Source organism: Protomyctophum bolini (genome assembly GCF_963924005.1).
Source record: "Protomyctophum bolini genome assembly, chromosome: 12".
Classification (NCBI taxonomy): domain Eukaryota; kingdom Metazoa; phylum Chordata; class Actinopteri; order Myctophiformes; family Myctophidae; genus Protomyctophum; species Protomyctophum bolini.
In genome coordinates, this window is record NC_137873.1 from 29,789,698 (window position 1) to 29,808,298 (window position 18,601).

Consider the following 18,601-nt stretch of genomic DNA (forward strand, 5'->3'; position numbering starts at 1 on the left):
AATCTAATCAGATGATATGGTTTATAACATTCCTGCTTGTTTTTATTGTGCCACTAGGAGTATGGGATAAAGTTCTCGGCCCAGTTGCTGAGAAAAGATCTGAAACCGGCACTCTACAACTTTTCCCTGTGTACCTAAAAGGAGAGGACCTTTTTGGGCTCACAGTCTCTGCTGTCACCAAAATCACTGAATCGGTTTGTATCTGCTTTTTTGTGATTTTATAGAAAACGTAAAATTTGAATTAACTAGTAAACAGTGTGCGGTATGTTCAATACAAATTATCATCAATACCGTACGAGATCGGTACGAGATCAGTGGAGCTCCTTCTGGTGTTGTCCATGGCCGTTTCTCACTTTAGTGAAGTACTTTGACAGATAACATGGGCACTGATCCCCGGAGTAAGGCCCATTGCAAGATCCTGTACTCTGTCCCAGCCTAGTAAAGTGAGCTGGGGAGTGAGATCTAGTAATGGTTTGTTTTGAGAGGTCTGTAGCTTTGTTTTTAATGCCACTGAGCTGAGGTTCTAGAGTACCATGAGGTCCATGCATAGTCAAAATGACTGTATGGGCCTGGGCCGTGGTTCAGCGGTCCAGGCACCTTGGCTGGTAGTCCAGTCTGGCAGTGTGCCGCGGGTTCGACTCCCGATCTCGACGGCCTTTACTGCATGTCTTCCCCCATCTCTCTCCCCATTTCCTGTCAACCTACTGTCTGTCCCTCCATAAAAAATATATAAAAATAAAGGCGAAAGCCACAAAAAAAAGAAAGAAAATAAATGACTGTATGAGTGCTCCAGCTAGGGTCCACAGTGCCGTCTTATTCAGGCACGTGCACACATAGACCCTGCCCTTTTACCCGTCTGTAAAACACAACTGCCCTTTCCAGACCATGAATGCAGCATTTACTATGGTGAAAGAGATGCAAATGCCACTCCTTTCCATGCCATACCGGAAGGCAGCAATCCGAAGAATTGCTCTTTTTGTCCGAACTTGTCCGTGCCCTCTTACAGGATTTCAGCCCCTGCCTCTCCAACACTCTCTGCACGTCCCTGGTCTTATTGATCTTATTATAGATCCTGCCCTAATGGCTAATAAAGGGCTGCGATGCTATCCAGTGTCACGCTAGTTACGACTATGTTTTACTTTGATGGCATGCATTTGATTGTAAAATGTATACATGCTATCCATCTTGTACAGTACAAAATCGGATATTAGACCTCGTAGTATTGTGGCCAACACGGGTTCAACAGGTATTGTGTAACTACTGTAGGTGGAGCATGCATTTCCGACTTGCATCGTTTTGGACGTCCATCGTTCTCGAGTTGGGAGCCGGTCTAGTACTGTAAATTAGGCTAAATCCTTCCTGCAGCTGGCCTGGGTTAGAATACGCCCTGAGGCTCTTTGCTGCATGTCATCCCCCCTCTCTCTATCTCTCTCCTGCATGTTCTGTCTCTCTGCTCACTGTGTGTGTCGAAATAAAGCGGAAATGCAGAAAACATCTAAAAAATAGAAATAAAATCGGTAGAATGATTTGCCAGGTTCTTATCGAGGCTGTAGAATATAACCTTGCCCCGTTCCGTTCCAGCTCCCTGGAGTGGAAGCATGTGAGCAGTACTCCTTCCGCTATGGACGCAACCCTCTGATGGAGTTGCCTCTCATGTTCAATCCTGCTGGCAGTGCCCGCTCCCAACCACGAATCAACAACCCCTCCAGAGCACTAGTGATAAGGTAACTCTAAGATGACCCTTGTATACGTATACATAACGTTACTGTTGCAAGATTGGACTCCAGGATGGCTGATCACTCAAACGTCTTCCTTTGTTAAAACAGGCCGCAGCCCCAGGCTGTTACCAACAACAGCGCCAAGTCCAACCAGAATGTGGCTCAAGGAGAAGGTGGCGCCCCTCACAGCAAGCCTCCGGTAGTGCATCCCAGGTCCTCCCAGTATCGTTGGATGAAGAGCGAGTGGAGAGCCAATGTCTATCTCGGCCGATCCCGCATCCACGTGAGTTTTGTCCTACATGTGAGACCAGTTCTAATAAGGTTCCTGTAGACTGAATGAACTAACTCAATGTGTTGTTTGTTCACAGGGCCTGGGGCTGTTTTCTGCTAAGGACATTGAAAAACAAACCATGATGATCGAGTACAATGGAACTGTCCTACGCAATGAGGTTGCCATCAGTAAAGAAAAACTCTATAGATCTCAGGTATGTTATCCTTTTTTTAATATATATATATATATTAGTCTTTAGTTAAAGATTCTGCTTATTAATATTTATTCACTCCCTTACAGAATCGAGGTGTGTTCATGTTTCGGATTGACAGCGAACATGTCGTTGATGCCACTCGAACAGGGGGGCTAGCAAGGTAGTGTAGGATTTCACTTGTTACTCTTATTTGGGATTGACAGTAGACATTGTGAAAAATCGCAGGCTATAACCTGACAGCATCTCAATGATATGTATAATGTTATGAGTCTGATGAATCATAATGAATGAAGTGTAATCATGTCCTGATGTGGTTCCGTTACAAAGGTATATCAACCACTCTTGTGCCCCAAACTGTGTCGCTGAGGTGGTGACGTTCGAAAGGGGTTACAAAATCATCATCAGTTGCAATCGCAGGATTGAGAAAGGAGAGGAGGTGGGTTGCTTGTCCATCAATCAAAATATTTACTTGTTCTGTACACGGGTTACATTCATGCTCACGTTGCCTTTTGCCCTGTTTTGCAGCTGTGCTTTGACTACCAGTTTGACACTGTGGACGGTCAGCACAAGATGGCCTGCCACTGTGGAGCTCCTGAATGCAGAAAGTGGATCAACTGAGCAAAACGAAAACATCTGAATAAAAACCACAAATGCATTCTTGCCATACTGTGTGGATGCCCTGATCTCTGTACAGAGATGAGCATTTCACACTTTTAAGTCATTATATGAATGAGCAGAAGGCCTGATCCCTTAGACAGGTGAATGAAATCCCATGTTGGCTAGTTGAGAGAGAGAGAGAGAGGGATGGATGGAGGAATAGATAATAATACGCAGGGCAGTAGCAGGATGTGACTCGTGCCATAATTATGTGAGAGGCTCTGTATTATTGGATGTCCTCTGTCTGTCTATATGTATCCGTGTGTTGTTGGGTATACATAAGGCGAATGATGGGAGAGAGCACTGTGCAGTGTGCGGCCTTATTGCTTACTAAGGGCAGGCCCTTTTGTTTCATGCCGTCAATGTATACCGTATGACTCAATGTAGACATCACTGAATGGGGAATGTACAGCAATGAATACCGCGAAGGGAATATTAACTTGCACTAAAAAAGAAACAAACACACACAAAAAAAAACTTTTAAGATACTTGATTCCATGAGTCAGTTTTATCATAGGTTTCTGTCATGTGATTTGTGTGGAATTCGAGAGGACGTTTTGTATTTATTACTGAGTGAATGAATTTTATTCTCAAAATGATGAGACAGTTAAAGAAGGCTAGACTGCTATTGTTTTTGAAGATTGAAGACATGCTGTTACTTTTGTACAAAATGTACATACAGAAAATTATAGGAATAACCGACCAAATACTACCTTAACCTTCGTGATGTTTGGGTGTTTTAAATTGTTTTTGTTTTTTTTGTTCTGTTGTTGAAATTTATTTAAGATGGACATTATGATTTGAGTTTGAGAGTATATATTATGATTATTCTGTACAGAATTTGTAAAATAACCACAATAATTCACAAAGTATTTTTGTTGTATGAAAAGTAAGGTATTGTAGCGTAGTGTTTTGTGACTTACACGTACTTTGACCACTCAAAAAGAAATATTTTTGTTGACTAACGTGGTAACGAGTTATCGGTTACAGAATCAAACGAACTCTTCAGATGGTAGGAGATTACTCTGATCTGTTTTGCTGTTAATCAGGTTTGATTTAAAGAACTGTGAATTAGGTTTTAAGCCACCCAAAACTGCTTTTAACTTTTTAACACCAGTAGGCATAGGAACCACCACCATGTTTCCCATTTGTTTATGTTTGTGTTTGTTTTTACATTGGGGTGGGGTGGGTGGGGGGGGGGGGGGGGGGGAATAATAATAAAATGACAAATGGGTGCAAACGTCTAATGATTTGCCAGTTAGACGAAACTAATGTGCAAAGAAGAATCATGTGGGAATTTGGAACAGTGGGTGGTGCTACCTTTTTAGATGGAGAATGGCATTGTACTTTATCAAACATCTTTCATATACTGACACTTCACAAGTCACATGCTTAGAAATGGAAGAGTTTTGCGTGCACAATTTCAAGTTGACTGTAAAATTTTGGAGACAGTCTTAGAACTTGTAATGTATATGGCATGTATTTTTTTAACTTTCTGAAGACTCAATTGTATATATTTTCTCAATGAATGGTTGTAACAAAATTGTTTCTTGGATATTTTTCTTCTCTTGTATGATAGTACATCATCCTGCCAGTGTGTTTGTGCTACATTTTTCTTGGTCCTGTAAAGTAGTCTGAAATGTTTTTTTGAAAAATGCCTTTTGAAGTGTACAGAGTAATATGAGGTTTGGAGTTTGTGGAATTGAATTTAGAAACATTTACAAAAATAAACTATTTTACATCTTATGCTGTGTGCAAAACATTCTTCATTTCAAGTTTCTTATAGTTAAATTAGAGTAATTTCTCCAAAGCTTAATTTATTCATCCTGTCTAGAACTTTCCTTGTGAAGTAAAGAAAGGTTTGTATGCATGCATTGCTTTAAGGTTAAATTATCTTGTGGAGCCCATTTCCTGAATTGTATTTAATCAATTAAAATATACTGGCATAGAGCTTACATTCAAACGGTGCCAAAGATTAATTTATGCTTTAGATGGTTGGATGTGATACTGTTTTTATAACTATATTTAATCCATGATTTATAGTCTTTGGGTCCGGAAATGTGAAATATCAGCATCTCTACTCACTACCCACTGGAGACACCTACTGGACAAACCACAGTTATCCACCACAGTTCAGTTAAGGTTATGGTATTTTACTTTTTTTTGTGTGTGTTATAAAAAAGTGGCATGCTATACACACAACTTTTGTAAGATGTTCTTGTGACCACATTTATACAAAGATTTCTTTACATCATTACAACGCATTTTGTTCAGGTATTTGGATTACAGACAGTGCACATGTATTACAGTTATTGAGACTTACCTGATAATGCTATTTAATACAATCTTATAGTACATGATGGAAGTTGCACGTATAGGCCTACCTGTATGGTTATTACTGGAACATATAGACAGTAATGTAATATTGCCCAAATGTTAATAAATAAATGGGAAAGGATTAATGACCATTACGCTGCAATGACTGTGGCTTATGCTAGAGTGTGCCACTGTCATCACCATCTTGCACAACATTGTAGCCATGATGATGACGGGATACATGATCATTATAGGCCAACCAGTCCAGGGAACTTTGCTCAACACACATGATGGCATCTTGGATAGCATCAGTTCTTTTCTTCTTCTTCCTTTTCATTTAAGGAACTTTGTCAGACGGGGTAGTTTATTGACATGACCCCAGTACCATATGGCTCCTCCAGTCCAGTGAAGAGGATATCTGCTGGATTCTGCACAAACTGAGTGGCCATGGCATGAGTTGTGTGGCAACAACCCTAACCCTAACCCTCAGATGTGAAGACCACAACATTCTCACCCCAACTGTGGATAGTCCCAAACTGCAGGACTTCAGTGACAATTTAAAAAATATAATATATGTAATTGTAACATTAATTTATTGTAACATTAATTTATTTTCTATTTCTCCCTTAGAGACAGGGTGAGAAGTTCAGTCACGCGAGAGAGACTCGGAGTAGAGCCGTTGCTTCTTCGACTGGAAAGGAGCCAGCTTAGGTGGTTCGGACATCTGGTTAGGATGCTTCTCGGGCGTCTCCCTAGGGAGGTCCTCGGTGCACGTCCCACTGGGAGGAGACCCCGGGGAAGACCAAAGCGCAGATGGAGGGATTACATCGACTCACTGGCCTTGGAACGCCTCGGGATCTCCCAGGAGGAAGTTATTAATGTGGCTATGGAGAGGAATGTCTGGAGCTCTGGTGGAGCTGTTACCCCTGCGACCAGACTACGGAGAAGCGGTTGAAGAGGGATGGATGGAGTTGCTGGCCGGCTCCATATATGCAGATCTAGGTGATGATCCAGTCTTCTCCATGTATGGCTATCCAGGTTTAATGAGGTCAGTGTCGTGATGGTGTCATGAGTAACTAAATAATACTTATACTGTACATAGGCCTGTGTGTAATTCGACAAATTAGTAGGTCTCATGGCTTGGATAGGAAAATGAAGGAAGGTCTACTACTATCATATCAAAACTTAATCTAGGGAAACAAATCACAACTAGAATATAATTATTTGCCCACCCAGATATGGAGTCAGAAGAGCTCAGATGTACCGAATCCGATATGTGAGATTTACCATTGGATCTTGGCCCAAGCAGGACTAACATAGTAATAGCGTTATAGCGACATCTATAGGTGCTGTTACGAGTTGTTGCCTTACCTTGTTACCTTGTTACCGTGTGTGTGTGTGTGTGTGTGTGTGTGTGTGTGTGTGTGTGTGTGTGTGTGTGTGTGTGTGTGTGTGTGTGTGTGTGTGCGGGCGCGCGACTGCTTGGGTGTGTGGGTGTTTATGCTCGCGCGCGTGTGCGTGCGGTGTGTGTATGATGTTTCATGGGTGTTTGCTGACGGTGGCCAAGCCTACTTCCTGGTGGATCAGCAGAGGAAACTGAATCAGAGGTGCCACTTGGATTGTAAACCTCGACCATCATCATAACAGTAACATCGCTCTTTCTTGCGCAAAGCGCGTTTTATTTGTCGCTCGTTTTGTAGAAAACCGGACCATCATCCAGGAAGAAAATGGGAAGTACGGTGATGGAGTCCAGTAAGGACAGCTCAAAGAAAATGCCGAAGAAAAAGAGAAGTCTGCGGATAAACATGCCCGTGAGTTGGTGAAGTGTTTGACTTATAATTGTCATAGATCGCACGCATCATGACGCATGGTTTGAGTAGTATTATGTGTGATTGTGTGTGTTATTGTAGATTGCAGGAGGAGGGCGTGCAACTTTCAAGTTTATTTTTATTCCTCCACACATCATGTTCTTCACACGCACGCGCGACTGAAGCGTGCAAGAGTGACAGCTATCCGTGTCTTTCAGATAATGTCGTTTGCATTGATTGAAATTGTGATTTGACATTATAATGATTATGATTATGATGATAGCCTACTAGTATTAATTATATATTATTTACTGTATGTGTACTCTAACTCATATTGACTGTAGATAACCCCTGCTTTAAATAGATTGGCATTGGTGCTTTAATATGTCCCGTGCAGGCAGTGTCCATGATGCCCTTGCCCTACATTGATGTCCATAAAACTTTATGGATTATTTTATTTACATTTAAAACCACACTACTTTTCCCCACTAGTGGGAATTAATTAATTGTCTCTTGTTCTTCATTGCAACAAGACGTGGGAAACTAAGAAATATAAGCTTAAAAATGTAAATGGGGGTTTGCGAAGAAATGTAACATTGTTTAGAAATGTTGGTGGAAAACTGGAAAAGTATAGTCAGAAATACATTTGACAGGAACAGGGCTCCAAACCAAAAAAAATATGAGTCATCATCATTCATTATGTGTAGTGGTTCTGGTTCTAGGGGGAGACTGCAAATTTCATTAGTCTGTCTTCTCTTACATTAACCTTGCCCCTGACTGTCCCATCCACAAATCATCATTCGTTACATAATGCAGACATGTATTTGAGGCTATGTACTTGTTGTGCCATGTGCCCTCATGCTGCATTGAATCTACAAATCATCCCTTGGGCTACAAGAGTACCTACTTAAATGTTCAGTCTTCACTGCAGATGTTTGTTACATTCATGTACGTAACGTAGCTTTAGCTCATAGGCATGTATTTATGGATTGCATCCAAGAACAACCCAAAAAAATTGGCACAGACAGATCTACAGCCTACAGTACAGCCCCACTGCACTGTCTGTGTTTCTGTTACTCTGTAGGTGGAATGAATAACCTGTTTGGTATGAGGAAGGTAAGGCAAGGTCGTGTCCTGCCGCATCTTCTTCATGCTTCAGGTGTGGTTCGACATGTTTCTCTTCTTTCAAACACTGGAAACCTTGAGCAGGCTGGGTTGCCTTTCACCCAAATCAGCAAAATGGTGGGGCTGCCAGGCAGGCTGGCAAGCACACTTTTTCCTTTTAGATTTGACATTTGACTCAAACTCGCTTCTCAGCTGGGATCCAGTTGGGGATTAATCCTGTCATTACACGCCTCTTCGTTAGATTTGTTGTTGAGATTTAAGCCCCTACATATACAGTACATCTGTACTGTAGAATATACAGTAGGCCTACGTATATGCTCACCACCATGAATATGTTTGTCAGTTTGCTCAAATAATAATATTTTAAACTACTCCTAATCTTTTTCTATGTTCAGGACTTCAGTGCATTTACGTCCCCACAAGTGGACAGTCAGACCAGTGGTTCAACCAAAGATGGCGCTCAGAAGGTAAAGTATGTTTCAGGTCAATTAATATATATAAATAAATAAATAATATATATATTTTTTTCTTTTTATATATATATTTTTTCAATATTTGGGTGAGTTATACTTCTTCCATTACATAATACACTATACGCTCTAGTGTCTCTGATTTGAAAACATTTTATTGGTTCATTTATGGTGTTCAGCAATGTTTTGTCTTCACGACCAACCCTGAAGACTGAAGAGCAGACTGCAGGGTTCTGCCTCTGTGTGCCTGGCACTTGGTCGGATCATGTACAGGAAATTGATCCATGCAAGGGCAGCGAAAACAGCATCCTCTTTCTACTACTGCCTCTAATCTAATCTGACTGGCAAATGTCATAAATGAAGACAAAGTTTTGTCTACAATAGAAATATTTACAGTATTTCAAGGTTGATGGTACATAGAAAGAGTGCTGTGCATTGTCATGTGTCTCACTTGCCTTGACACGCTCTTGCACAATAGGAGGGAGAGGGAAGGACGAGTGTGTTGTTGGCAAATAGAGGGGATGGGCGTGTGCTTTCACTCCCACACATTTGCCATTGGATTGGTTCAAAAGAAATGTCTGCATGGATTTTTGCCAGCCTTAAGCAAATACTCCCCTATAATTATTCAAATATTTTTATTGAATTTTCAACAACTATACAAATAAACACAGACAAACTATACAAAACAGCAGAGACCAGTACTCAACATACACAAATAAAATGAAATGTCAAAAACCAAAAACTGTAGAATAGATGGAGAGAAAGAGAATCAACTATAACTGGGATAAAATGGGGGAAAGAGGGGAGCCATAGAAAATACCTCAAAATAGGACAGAAACGGTTGCCAGAATTTAACATAATTATTTCTGGGTGGAGCCCCTGATTGTATACATGTAGGTATTTAAATTCAAGCAAATACTACCCTGAGCCATTTGCAGAGGAGTCTAGACTCTAGATGAAAACATTGACTGTACCTCATTTTGGCTTGAGGACTATGGTGAAGCTTAGAGATGTAGCGTAGGCTACCTGTTGTTTGTTTTCTTAGAGAGCAGTAATAGTTGTCTTTGCCTCCCATGTCACTATGTAGCTTTATCTCCTATTTTGTACATATTGCTGATTATACAGGCTCATCTCCACATATTCTGTTATCAAAACACTCCAAGTACATTTACTGTGTTTTCTGTAAATGCTATTTCTGTATATGGTGGATCATTGTGTTCCTTCGCTGTTCACTCTCGCATTACCTTCACACACAGTTAAAATGTTGGCATTGTAGGTATTAGTCACTAGTTGGAGGAAGCTCATGTTGTCTCTAGCGAGATAGATTGGCTGTCCTTGCTATCATGTTTTGTTTTGGTTGCTGTGCATGGAACGAGTGGGAGGTTCTGAGTATTTTGATGTGATACCGAGGAAGGTCAAGATCGTAAACATGATCTGCGTCACACTGTTGTATATTTTGCTGCTATTATTTAATTAGAGAAGTGCTGATTCATTGTCCCCGATCTCTTCTATTTATTATGCATAATAAGGGAGTCCTGTACTGTGGTTATTAACCTCTATCTGAGATTAGGCCATTCTGTATGCCCTTGAATCAAAATGCATTATTTATTGTCTCCACCAGGCCGAAGGCATGGGGAGAGAGTATGTTTTGAGTATGTTTTGCACTTGTGTGTGTGTGTGTGTGTGTGTGTGTGTGTGTGTGTGTGTGTGTGTGTGTGTGTGTGTGTGTGTGTCTCCGTCCGTCCTTCCGTCTGTTACCAGCTAATCTCTGGCACCGTTAACCCGGTCGATGCCAAATTTTGCACGCACACTCCCTGGATGCCAACGACGAACCTCTGTCACAATTTTCCAGAACGACCTGTTATAACGCCACCAGGAGGAAAACACTTTTTTTGCTGTGACTCCTCTAGATATCTCTATAGTCATGTGTTCAAGACGGATCGGCTCGTTGTAACAAAAAGCCTCAAAAGAACATGAACTCAGCGTGCCATTTACGTGAATATATCCCACCCTTTTCACATTGGCCTGTTATAGCACCACCAACAGGTGGATTTTTGCAAAACACATCATCCAATTGCCATCCAAAGCATAAGAAGAAATGGCATCCTTTTCACATTGGCCTATTATAGCGCCACCAGGAGGCCACAACCTGACCTGGTGGGTGCAGGTCTTTTTTCCGACAGCATATTGATCCGAAACCTCAATCCTAACCTAACCCTAACCTCAAGCACGGGAGCAGCGCATGTCGGACCATCGCTTTTTCGCATCGCAGCGAATGTCCCCCCACTGCGGATCGGATCGTTGCCCCGTCGGCTAGAATGCTGTCCGAAAAAAGGCCGCCTCCCGACCTGGCCTGGTGGAGACCTGTGCCCAGAGGGGCACTTTATCTAGTTATACATGCTACACTCTTGTGCTGTAGACAGATACAGCTGAAATGATGGAGATATTTCTATGCAGGTTTGTGTCTTCTGTTTAACGGCAACCACAAGATTCTGAACATCATCAATTTGCCCTGTAGCAGGCAGCTGTGCATGTGATACTCATTTTGTAGTGCTGTTGTTGTTTGCATGAGGTCTCGTGGACTAATGCGATGAGTCTTTCTAAACATGGTTTCATATCTCATTAAAGGAGAAGTGACCACAGAGTTATTGCTGCCCAGTCAATCATTTAAAGATAAACCTCCGTGATTGATAATTCAGTGTAGGTTTTATGCTTGAATATTCCCTATATTTCCCAACTTCTGTATTCCCTCTCTGTCTCATAGTACAACACTATAGGAACACTTTGGCTTTGTATTTGAACTAGGGGTGTAACGATACATTTTAACAGCGATACGAAACGTATCACGATACATGGTTGACGATACGATACATGGACGATATTGGTTCATTATGGCGATCCGATACGATACGATTCAATGATTTGAAAACGATACAGTAACTATTTAAATTACATTGACATTATTTTAAATGAAGTAATTAAACCCCTCTTTTTCAGTTTTCTTCAAGAATTTGCCAAATACCACGCACAAAAATGTAGTATTGATACAATCGATTAATTGCATAGCAAAATAATTCGATAACGATTATTTCCATTGCAAACTACGATACGAAACTGTTTTCATTTCGATATACTTAGATTATTGAAATTAAAATCGATGTTTTCGATGCAGTTACTATATCGTTACACCCCTAATTTGAAACATTTACAGGATTGCAATGAAATTAAACTGCCTCTTTCTTCTCTCTCTCAGGGAGAGCCCTGTGTTCGTTCCAGCAGCCCCAACAAAGCCGTTTTCACAAGGAGTCCTCCTGCCAGCACAAGCGTGCCATCTTGTCCCATGTCTGCCCCAGTGCAATCCAAGACCAGTCCAGGCTCACCCAAAAGCATCTTCCCGTATCCCTCCCAGCAGGACTCCCCACCCAAGTCCCCCCGCCGGCTAAGTTTCAGTGGTATCTTCCGCAATTCATCAGGCTCAACGCCGGCTAGCATCAAGCTCTTTTCTAGAGCCCGGAAAGGTAAGCCCCTATTATTACACACACCGTTTAGAATGTCTTGCACTCTGAAAATGTTTATGTGAAACTAAGGAGTAGACGGATCACAATTGCATTTTAAAAATGTCAACAAAAATAAGGAAGACAACACTATGCTCAATGCATAAAAAAATGGAAAAGTCAGTCATCAGCCATTCTCATTAGCACTGTGTACATTTCCTATGAGCTAGTCATTGTTTGATGGTAGAACAAAAACCCTTTTTAGGACTGAAGTGAGGCAACAAACTACAGTATTTAATGTGGTAACCAAAGCAACAAGAAATCTATTTGGGGGTGTTCCTTTTCCCAACAATGCGACTTGACATGTTCTTGGATGCATTTTTGCAGGTTAATCTCATGGCTCTCTCTCTCTCTCTCTCTCTCTCTCTCTCTCCCTCCATCATATTGACTTACTTACTTACTTGCTTATTTTATTTATTTATTAATTTTTATTATTTGCACCTGCAGCGAAACTAAAACAAAGCACAATTCGATCAGACACAGTCAACAAAAATGCTACCACCGAGTGTCACACAGGAAACAACATTCAATCTGTGTAGTCATGACCAGATACTACATTATTGCAGGATTGTCTTAACTACTTGTCATGTGGTGTACTTTGTGTCAACAACTTCCTGTAGTTCAGGGTCCAATAAAAACAGACAACATAAAACACTACATACAGAGAAGAAACACCCCTAACCCATAAAAACATACATTTTACAATAAACATTCATACCAGTGCTTCCAAAAAGCAGACCTAGTGCTACTGAAGCTGGGGTTACATAGCAGCACAATTATACAGTTGTGAGACTCATTGAGTCGACACATACATTTGTACATTAAGTTTCTCAGTAAGGCATGAAAAGTGTATACTCCCACACTACAGAACTCACTTGCACTTGCATAATGTTTTTTTTCAACAATATATAGTTTAGTTCAGCATTTGTGGATTTGGGTCGTGCACTGCAAAGTTACTTGCCCTGGCCGACTAGAAGCACTGATCCTGCTATAAAAGCTTTTCACAGCAGCTTAATAAAACTATGACCCAGAGATATCATAATGAGAATGTGTAGCGTGCACAACTGTGAAGAAAATGGGAGAGAAAGTAAGCCCTCTTAATGAAAAGGTATTTAGCAGGAATAATGTTCTGTGTTATGGCAAAGAGCAAACTAATTTCTATAATAGCTCTTATGCACTCTATAATCATGGGCCTAATACACTTGCATTGAAACACTACTGCAGGAAGGAGATTGAGACACCTAAAAGGTTAGTCATATTCCTTGGCTCACAAAACAAAACACACACACACACACACACACACACACACACACACACACACACACACACACACACACACACACACACACACATTCTTCTCTGCTTCCTCGCAGAGGGTCGGCTTGGCAGCAATTGGTGGAACACTGCCAGGTCCAGTCCACAAAAGTGGGCTGGGCATGCTTTTGTTTCCTCTGGAAATGGTCATTGATGGTAACTAATGCTAAAATGCACCAAAACACATTCACCGACACATTATCTGCATTCAGGGCAGACGTAGAATACGCACATGGACAGGCTGGGTGCTGGGCTAAAGATACTTCAGCAGATGATGAATGGAGCCCCGCACACCACATATATCTACATTCACCCAATTACCCAGGACTCCACTGGAATATAGGCTGATTTCTAGGATCAGAGAGAATGGCTGACATAAGTAAAGTATTGCATCATACCTTCCGTGTTGTGGTGGTTAAGGATACAGACATTTCTGTTGTTTCTGTATCACATCTTTGAATGTTATGAGCTTCGATTGTTTTGGTAGGCCTCCCACTTTCACCACCAGGGTGTGCTAATTACCATGTTGATGCTGATGGATCTCACATGCACTTGCAGTTCAAACAAATCTAATAATAATATATACAAACTGACGTCGCTGTTGATCAAAAGGACCTCTAAATCATTATTTTAGGTGTATATATTATTATTATTATGTTACATTGACTTATAAAGGCATGAGGGAAAAATGTACACATACTTTTATCTGTATATGCAAATATGATCAGATTGATTGATTGATATATATATGATGTATCCTATTTACAGCTATGCTAAATATGCATTTACCACACATTGCCTGACTCTGGATATTGTCAGTCTCTCACTGCTGTAGACATCTGCAGCTCTTTCATGGCCTTATCTGGAAGTGACCAGACATACAAGCTCTTCACGCAGTCACGCAGACTCACTCGCTCCTTTCTTATCCTCCCTCTCTCTCTCTCTCTCTCTCTCTCTCTCTCTCTCTCTCTCTCTCTCTCTCTCTCTCTTGCTCTCTCTTTCCGTGTTTCTCTGTTGCCACTGTATGTTGTCAGTAAATAAAAGAACTGGGCCGCTTTGATTTCCCCAGCTCAAAGAAAACAATCCTTAAAAGGGCAGAATCTTGTGCAAAGTACTAATGCAGGTTGACCATTTGCTTTTATGTCCATCATAAATGTTCAAGTGTGTTTTATTCCAACCTAAAAAGACTTTGTAGTGTCTGAATACACCCCAGCTTAGTTGTACTCAGAATTTGCATCTTCAGCGCTACAGAATTATGCAAATACATTTTACTAGGAAAACAATTGGACGGGGTGTTGGTCACCTCACTGACATCCTGACTGAGTACAGTAGTTGCATAACATGTCAGGTGAGACCAGCACTGGACATGCAGTCGATACTGCAACCTCTAAGTGGGTGATCTGCTGAGAAGGGGTATTGGTATTGAATAATGGAAGCCTTCGGATCAGCTGACAGGATCTGGGATGCCCCCCCTGCTGCCAGCCAAGGTGGCCTGCTCTCAGCGATATTAAAGGTCAGGCTCTCAAAGTTACAACATGGAGATGGTTGACTCTTAAAACTGGCGTACAGAGAAACACCACAATGTTCGCGTCTGTTTGTAATTCATCGGACTGTTCTGCCAGAGCTCTCTAGACTCGTTCGTGCTTATGGAGATTTGGATCTTAGAGAGATTTAGGATTTATGATCCTGAGTGCGGCTCACTTGCTGTGTTACTCTTTTGTGAAGACAAAATGAGACAGATGTGCCCTGTGCTGATTTTGCTCCGTCAGAGGAGGGGAGGGCAGCATGGGGGCGCTGGACATGGCAGAGCCAATCGTTGGCCATCTGTCACAGGCTGGCCTCCTTTTACAGGCTGCCGACATGCTTGCTATATTAAAGAGACACCGCCCACAGCTGCACCTGACAATTTACAGCACTGACGCCACTACAGTGCGAGCAACGCTCTTGGGGGGGGGGGGGGAGGAGGAGGAGGAGGGGGGGGCAGTGGGTGGGAGGTTCTCTCATGGTGTTATTTGCATCACTGGAGAGAGGGACCTTTCACAGAGGACGTGTAGAATTTACAGCTTCCATGCCTTCTCAATCGAGCTGCGTATGAGCTGCTACAGACATCGCACACTGCATGGTCCTCCTGGGCTCTGTAGGACTTTGGATAAGTAAACTTGGACTGCATTTTGTGACGCACTGTAATTTATCATTGTCTGTTCCTAACTAGGATTACCGGCTTGAAGAAAGACGTTATCTGAATCAATGACCCTCTTCATGGAAGATTGTTCAGATTGTTTTAGCTGCTAAAGACCTACTGTATATGAAGCCAGAAGAAAACGTCAGACCGTCTTCTCTGTCAGTTGAACTGAAGAGGACCGACGCCCCGACAGGACCAGCTCTGTCCACGAACCCCAAACGATTGCAATCTGTGCTCACCTTGGTTAGGATACAGCTGTGTCAGCTAAGTTTCCTCGATTCGCCTTGTTGTGTAAACTTGGGACAGATGGAATAACTCTCGTTTGACTCTCTGTTTTGGGCCATCACTGAGCCCCTGTTGTGACCCCGGACGGTCATGGTCAAATTAAGTTTTGAATCTGCAAGCCGCTACTTTCCATGAAGAGGTTTGGCAGCCTGAGGAGGAGCAAGAAGCGCAAGGAGCAAGATGGGCTTGGAGGGAGACATCAGTCTGAAACCTCTTGTCTGTCGGGTAATGTCCTGCGCACTTAGTTCACATGATGTATGTGTGCAAAATCTGGAGTGTTCATTTAACTCTGACACTCTGAAGTTAGTTATATTAACATCCTGGATTTTACTGTGTTGCTTATTATCCACAGTAAAACTGTCCTCTGACTACTGCACAAGGTCCATGTGACTACATCCAGTGACCTATTTTCACATAATTCAGATCTCTACAGTACACGGACCATAAAAACTCCCATAATATTCATTATGCGCCTTTAGCACATCTAGTTACATGCAGCGAGGCTTTCTGAGGACACCTTCTGTTTGTGGACGGTCTGGGCATATTGAGATAATGGGCACAGATTGATTTAATGTAGTATTCATTAGTGCAAGACACAGATTTTAAAGTTGAGCCTCACTGTGTGTTGGGACCTTGTAGAAAGTGCAGATTTATCACCCCGTTAATCTGGTGAAGAAAGGAAGCAGGTAAAACTATAAGCAGTGTATATACAGTATTTGAGGGCGCTGAGGAATGTGACACCTGGTTTATACTTAGTTGCGTGCCAGTGTCTTGCACCGAAAATAGATGATCTACAAGCGCACAGCGTGTCGCAGCACGGTGTGTTGTGAGTTTGTAGATCGGCTAACCAAATATAAATCGGGCTTTACCAGTGGCCTGAGGTGCTCATAGTTCGGGTACTGGGCACTTTGTTGAACTGTCTCTTGTTTCACAAACGCATGCAATGCATTCACATACTGTGCATTTGAAGGGCAAATTGGAAGAGCTCTGAGAAGCATTAGCTGTGGCCACTGGCCAGAGGTAGTAGATTTTCTACATTTATATCTATGACACATACAGTACAGCTCAGTGCTACATGCAGTCTATTTAATTAATACTGTAGTTTTATTATGGAAAAGATTTATACTGTATACATCTATAGGTGTTCAATTAAGTATTACTAGATGTGCCACTCTGCACGGATAAAGTGTTAATCCATTGTCATTGTCCCTGGCCCACATCACTCAGTCCCTCCAGTCCCTTTGGAATAGCTGCTCTATTTTGAAAACGTCAAACTTCATTAAAATAGACAGCACACATCTGAGCCTCATCAGGGCAACTCAGACATAACACATGTCATGACAGCAGTGGTCCTCAAACGTGTGTGTGAATGGGTGAATGTAATGCACTTTTAAGATGCTATATAAATGCACCATATACTCTTCCTGGCGTCCACAATATTTAAAAGCAAAACATTTTAATCATAAATGTAGAAATCATTGAAACATCCCCCCCCCCCTCCTGGCCCCATCCAACCCACCCCCTTCTCTCACCCACTAAACCATATAACCTTTCACAGAAAAAAATCAATCAAATTAGAGTTAACGGTAACACCCTCAATGTGACACCAATCAACCACTCGACTCAAAGCGTGAACCATGAACTTCACAGTTCCTGATTCAGACCCTGGCTGGCGTCCAGTGAGGGGCTTAAAGTATATATACTTATATACTAGAGTATATATATACTTATATACTCTAAGGTGAGGGGCCAGAGTGCTGTCACAGTGATGTACGGCCATGTGGTGCAGTATGTGCTGTTCATCATAAAGACATACAAGGCATAGTGTTGTATTTTATCATTTGATGACACCTTCAGCTTGGCCCACCAGTCCTTGAACCCTCATCGCCAAGATTACTCCATGACAGTTCCAGGCGTGGTGTTATATAGGGCTCTGTGATACATACAGTATGAGTATCAAGAAAGAACACAAATGGTCTTATGTTACAGTACAGGCCAGGGAGAACACTGTGTACCCATCTAGAAAGACGTATATACTGCATAAGGAGTTACTGCATTATTATTTTCTTTGAGACTATTCTATTCATAACGAACTGGCCAGATGTATGGAGAACCGGGATGACTAGAAGCGACGATGGAAGGCTCGTCTGAGGAGGACCTAGTCCTAGAGAGAGAGAGAGAGAGAGAGGGATTCTATTCATTACTTTTGCGATTAATTGAATCATCCCGAGTCTTTTATCATATATTTCTGATGGAGTGCCACAATTGTTGTATTTTTCCTATGTGTCTATGAGGTGACAGTACTTCATTAGACACCCTGGAGTCGTTTTTATGTGCAATGGTGTATTAACTTTGTATTTAGGGTATCTTCCTGGAGGCTGAACCCTTGACAGTCAAATGGGCCAATGAAATAAACAGTAATATAGTGACACCACACTGTCAGCCCCTCCCCTAACCCCTCCCCCTTTATCATACAACTACAGCTGTGGGTGCGGCTTCAGTTCTAGCCTGGTTAATAAGCCAGACCGAATCAGCCGTTGGCAAAAGAAAATGGCCTGCCGGCGGATTACGGTCTGGAGAGGCTCAGTTGTACGCCCATTTCCTACACCAGAGAACTGGTGTGGCCAATCGGGACACGGTATGCAATATGGGCGGGCTTTGGTACAGTGACGTTCAATGCTTGAGAC

At 42.0% G+C, this 18,601-nt stretch overlaps 2 protein-coding genes across 7 annotated transcripts in view; both read left to right on the forward strand.

Moving 5' to 3' along the window:
- LOC308326352 (histone-lysine N-methyltransferase 2C-like) overlaps positions 1–4,022 on the forward strand; it is a 94,568-nt gene extending 90,546 nt beyond the window's left edge. For all 5 annotated transcript variants that reach the window (XM_080779160.1, XM_080779162.1, XM_080779163.1 and 2 more), the window contains 7 exons: positions 58–194; positions 1,582–1,724; positions 1,827–2,001; positions 2,087–2,203; positions 2,290–2,363; positions 2,531–2,639; positions 2,729–4,022. In XM_080779160.1, the coding sequence (XP_080635286.1) occupies positions 58–194; positions 1,582–1,724; positions 1,827–2,001; positions 2,087–2,203; positions 2,290–2,363; positions 2,531–2,639; positions 2,729–2,821 (848 nt within the window). In that variant the 3' untranslated portion in view covers positions 2,822–4,022. The remainder of the gene's footprint in view (positions 1–57; positions 195–1,581; positions 1,725–1,826; positions 2,002–2,086; positions 2,204–2,289; positions 2,364–2,530; positions 2,640–2,728) is intronic.
- A 2,727-nt stretch (positions 4,023–6,749) lies between these two features.
- LOC308326365 (5'-AMP-activated protein kinase subunit gamma-1-like) overlaps positions 6,750–18,601 on the forward strand; it is a 30,323-nt gene continuing 18,471 nt past the window's right edge. The window contains exons 1-3 of one of the 2 annotated variants that reach the window (XM_080779189.1): positions 6,750–6,987; positions 8,505–8,576; positions 11,833–12,097. In XM_080779189.1, the coding sequence (XP_080635315.1) occupies positions 6,904–6,987; positions 8,505–8,576; positions 11,833–12,097 (421 nt within the window). In that variant the 5' untranslated portion in view covers positions 6,750–6,903. Of the gene's footprint in view, positions 6,988–8,504; positions 8,577–11,832; positions 12,098–15,486; positions 16,140–18,601 lie in introns of those variants that run through there. The other variant, XM_080779190.1, reaches the window with a different exon arrangement.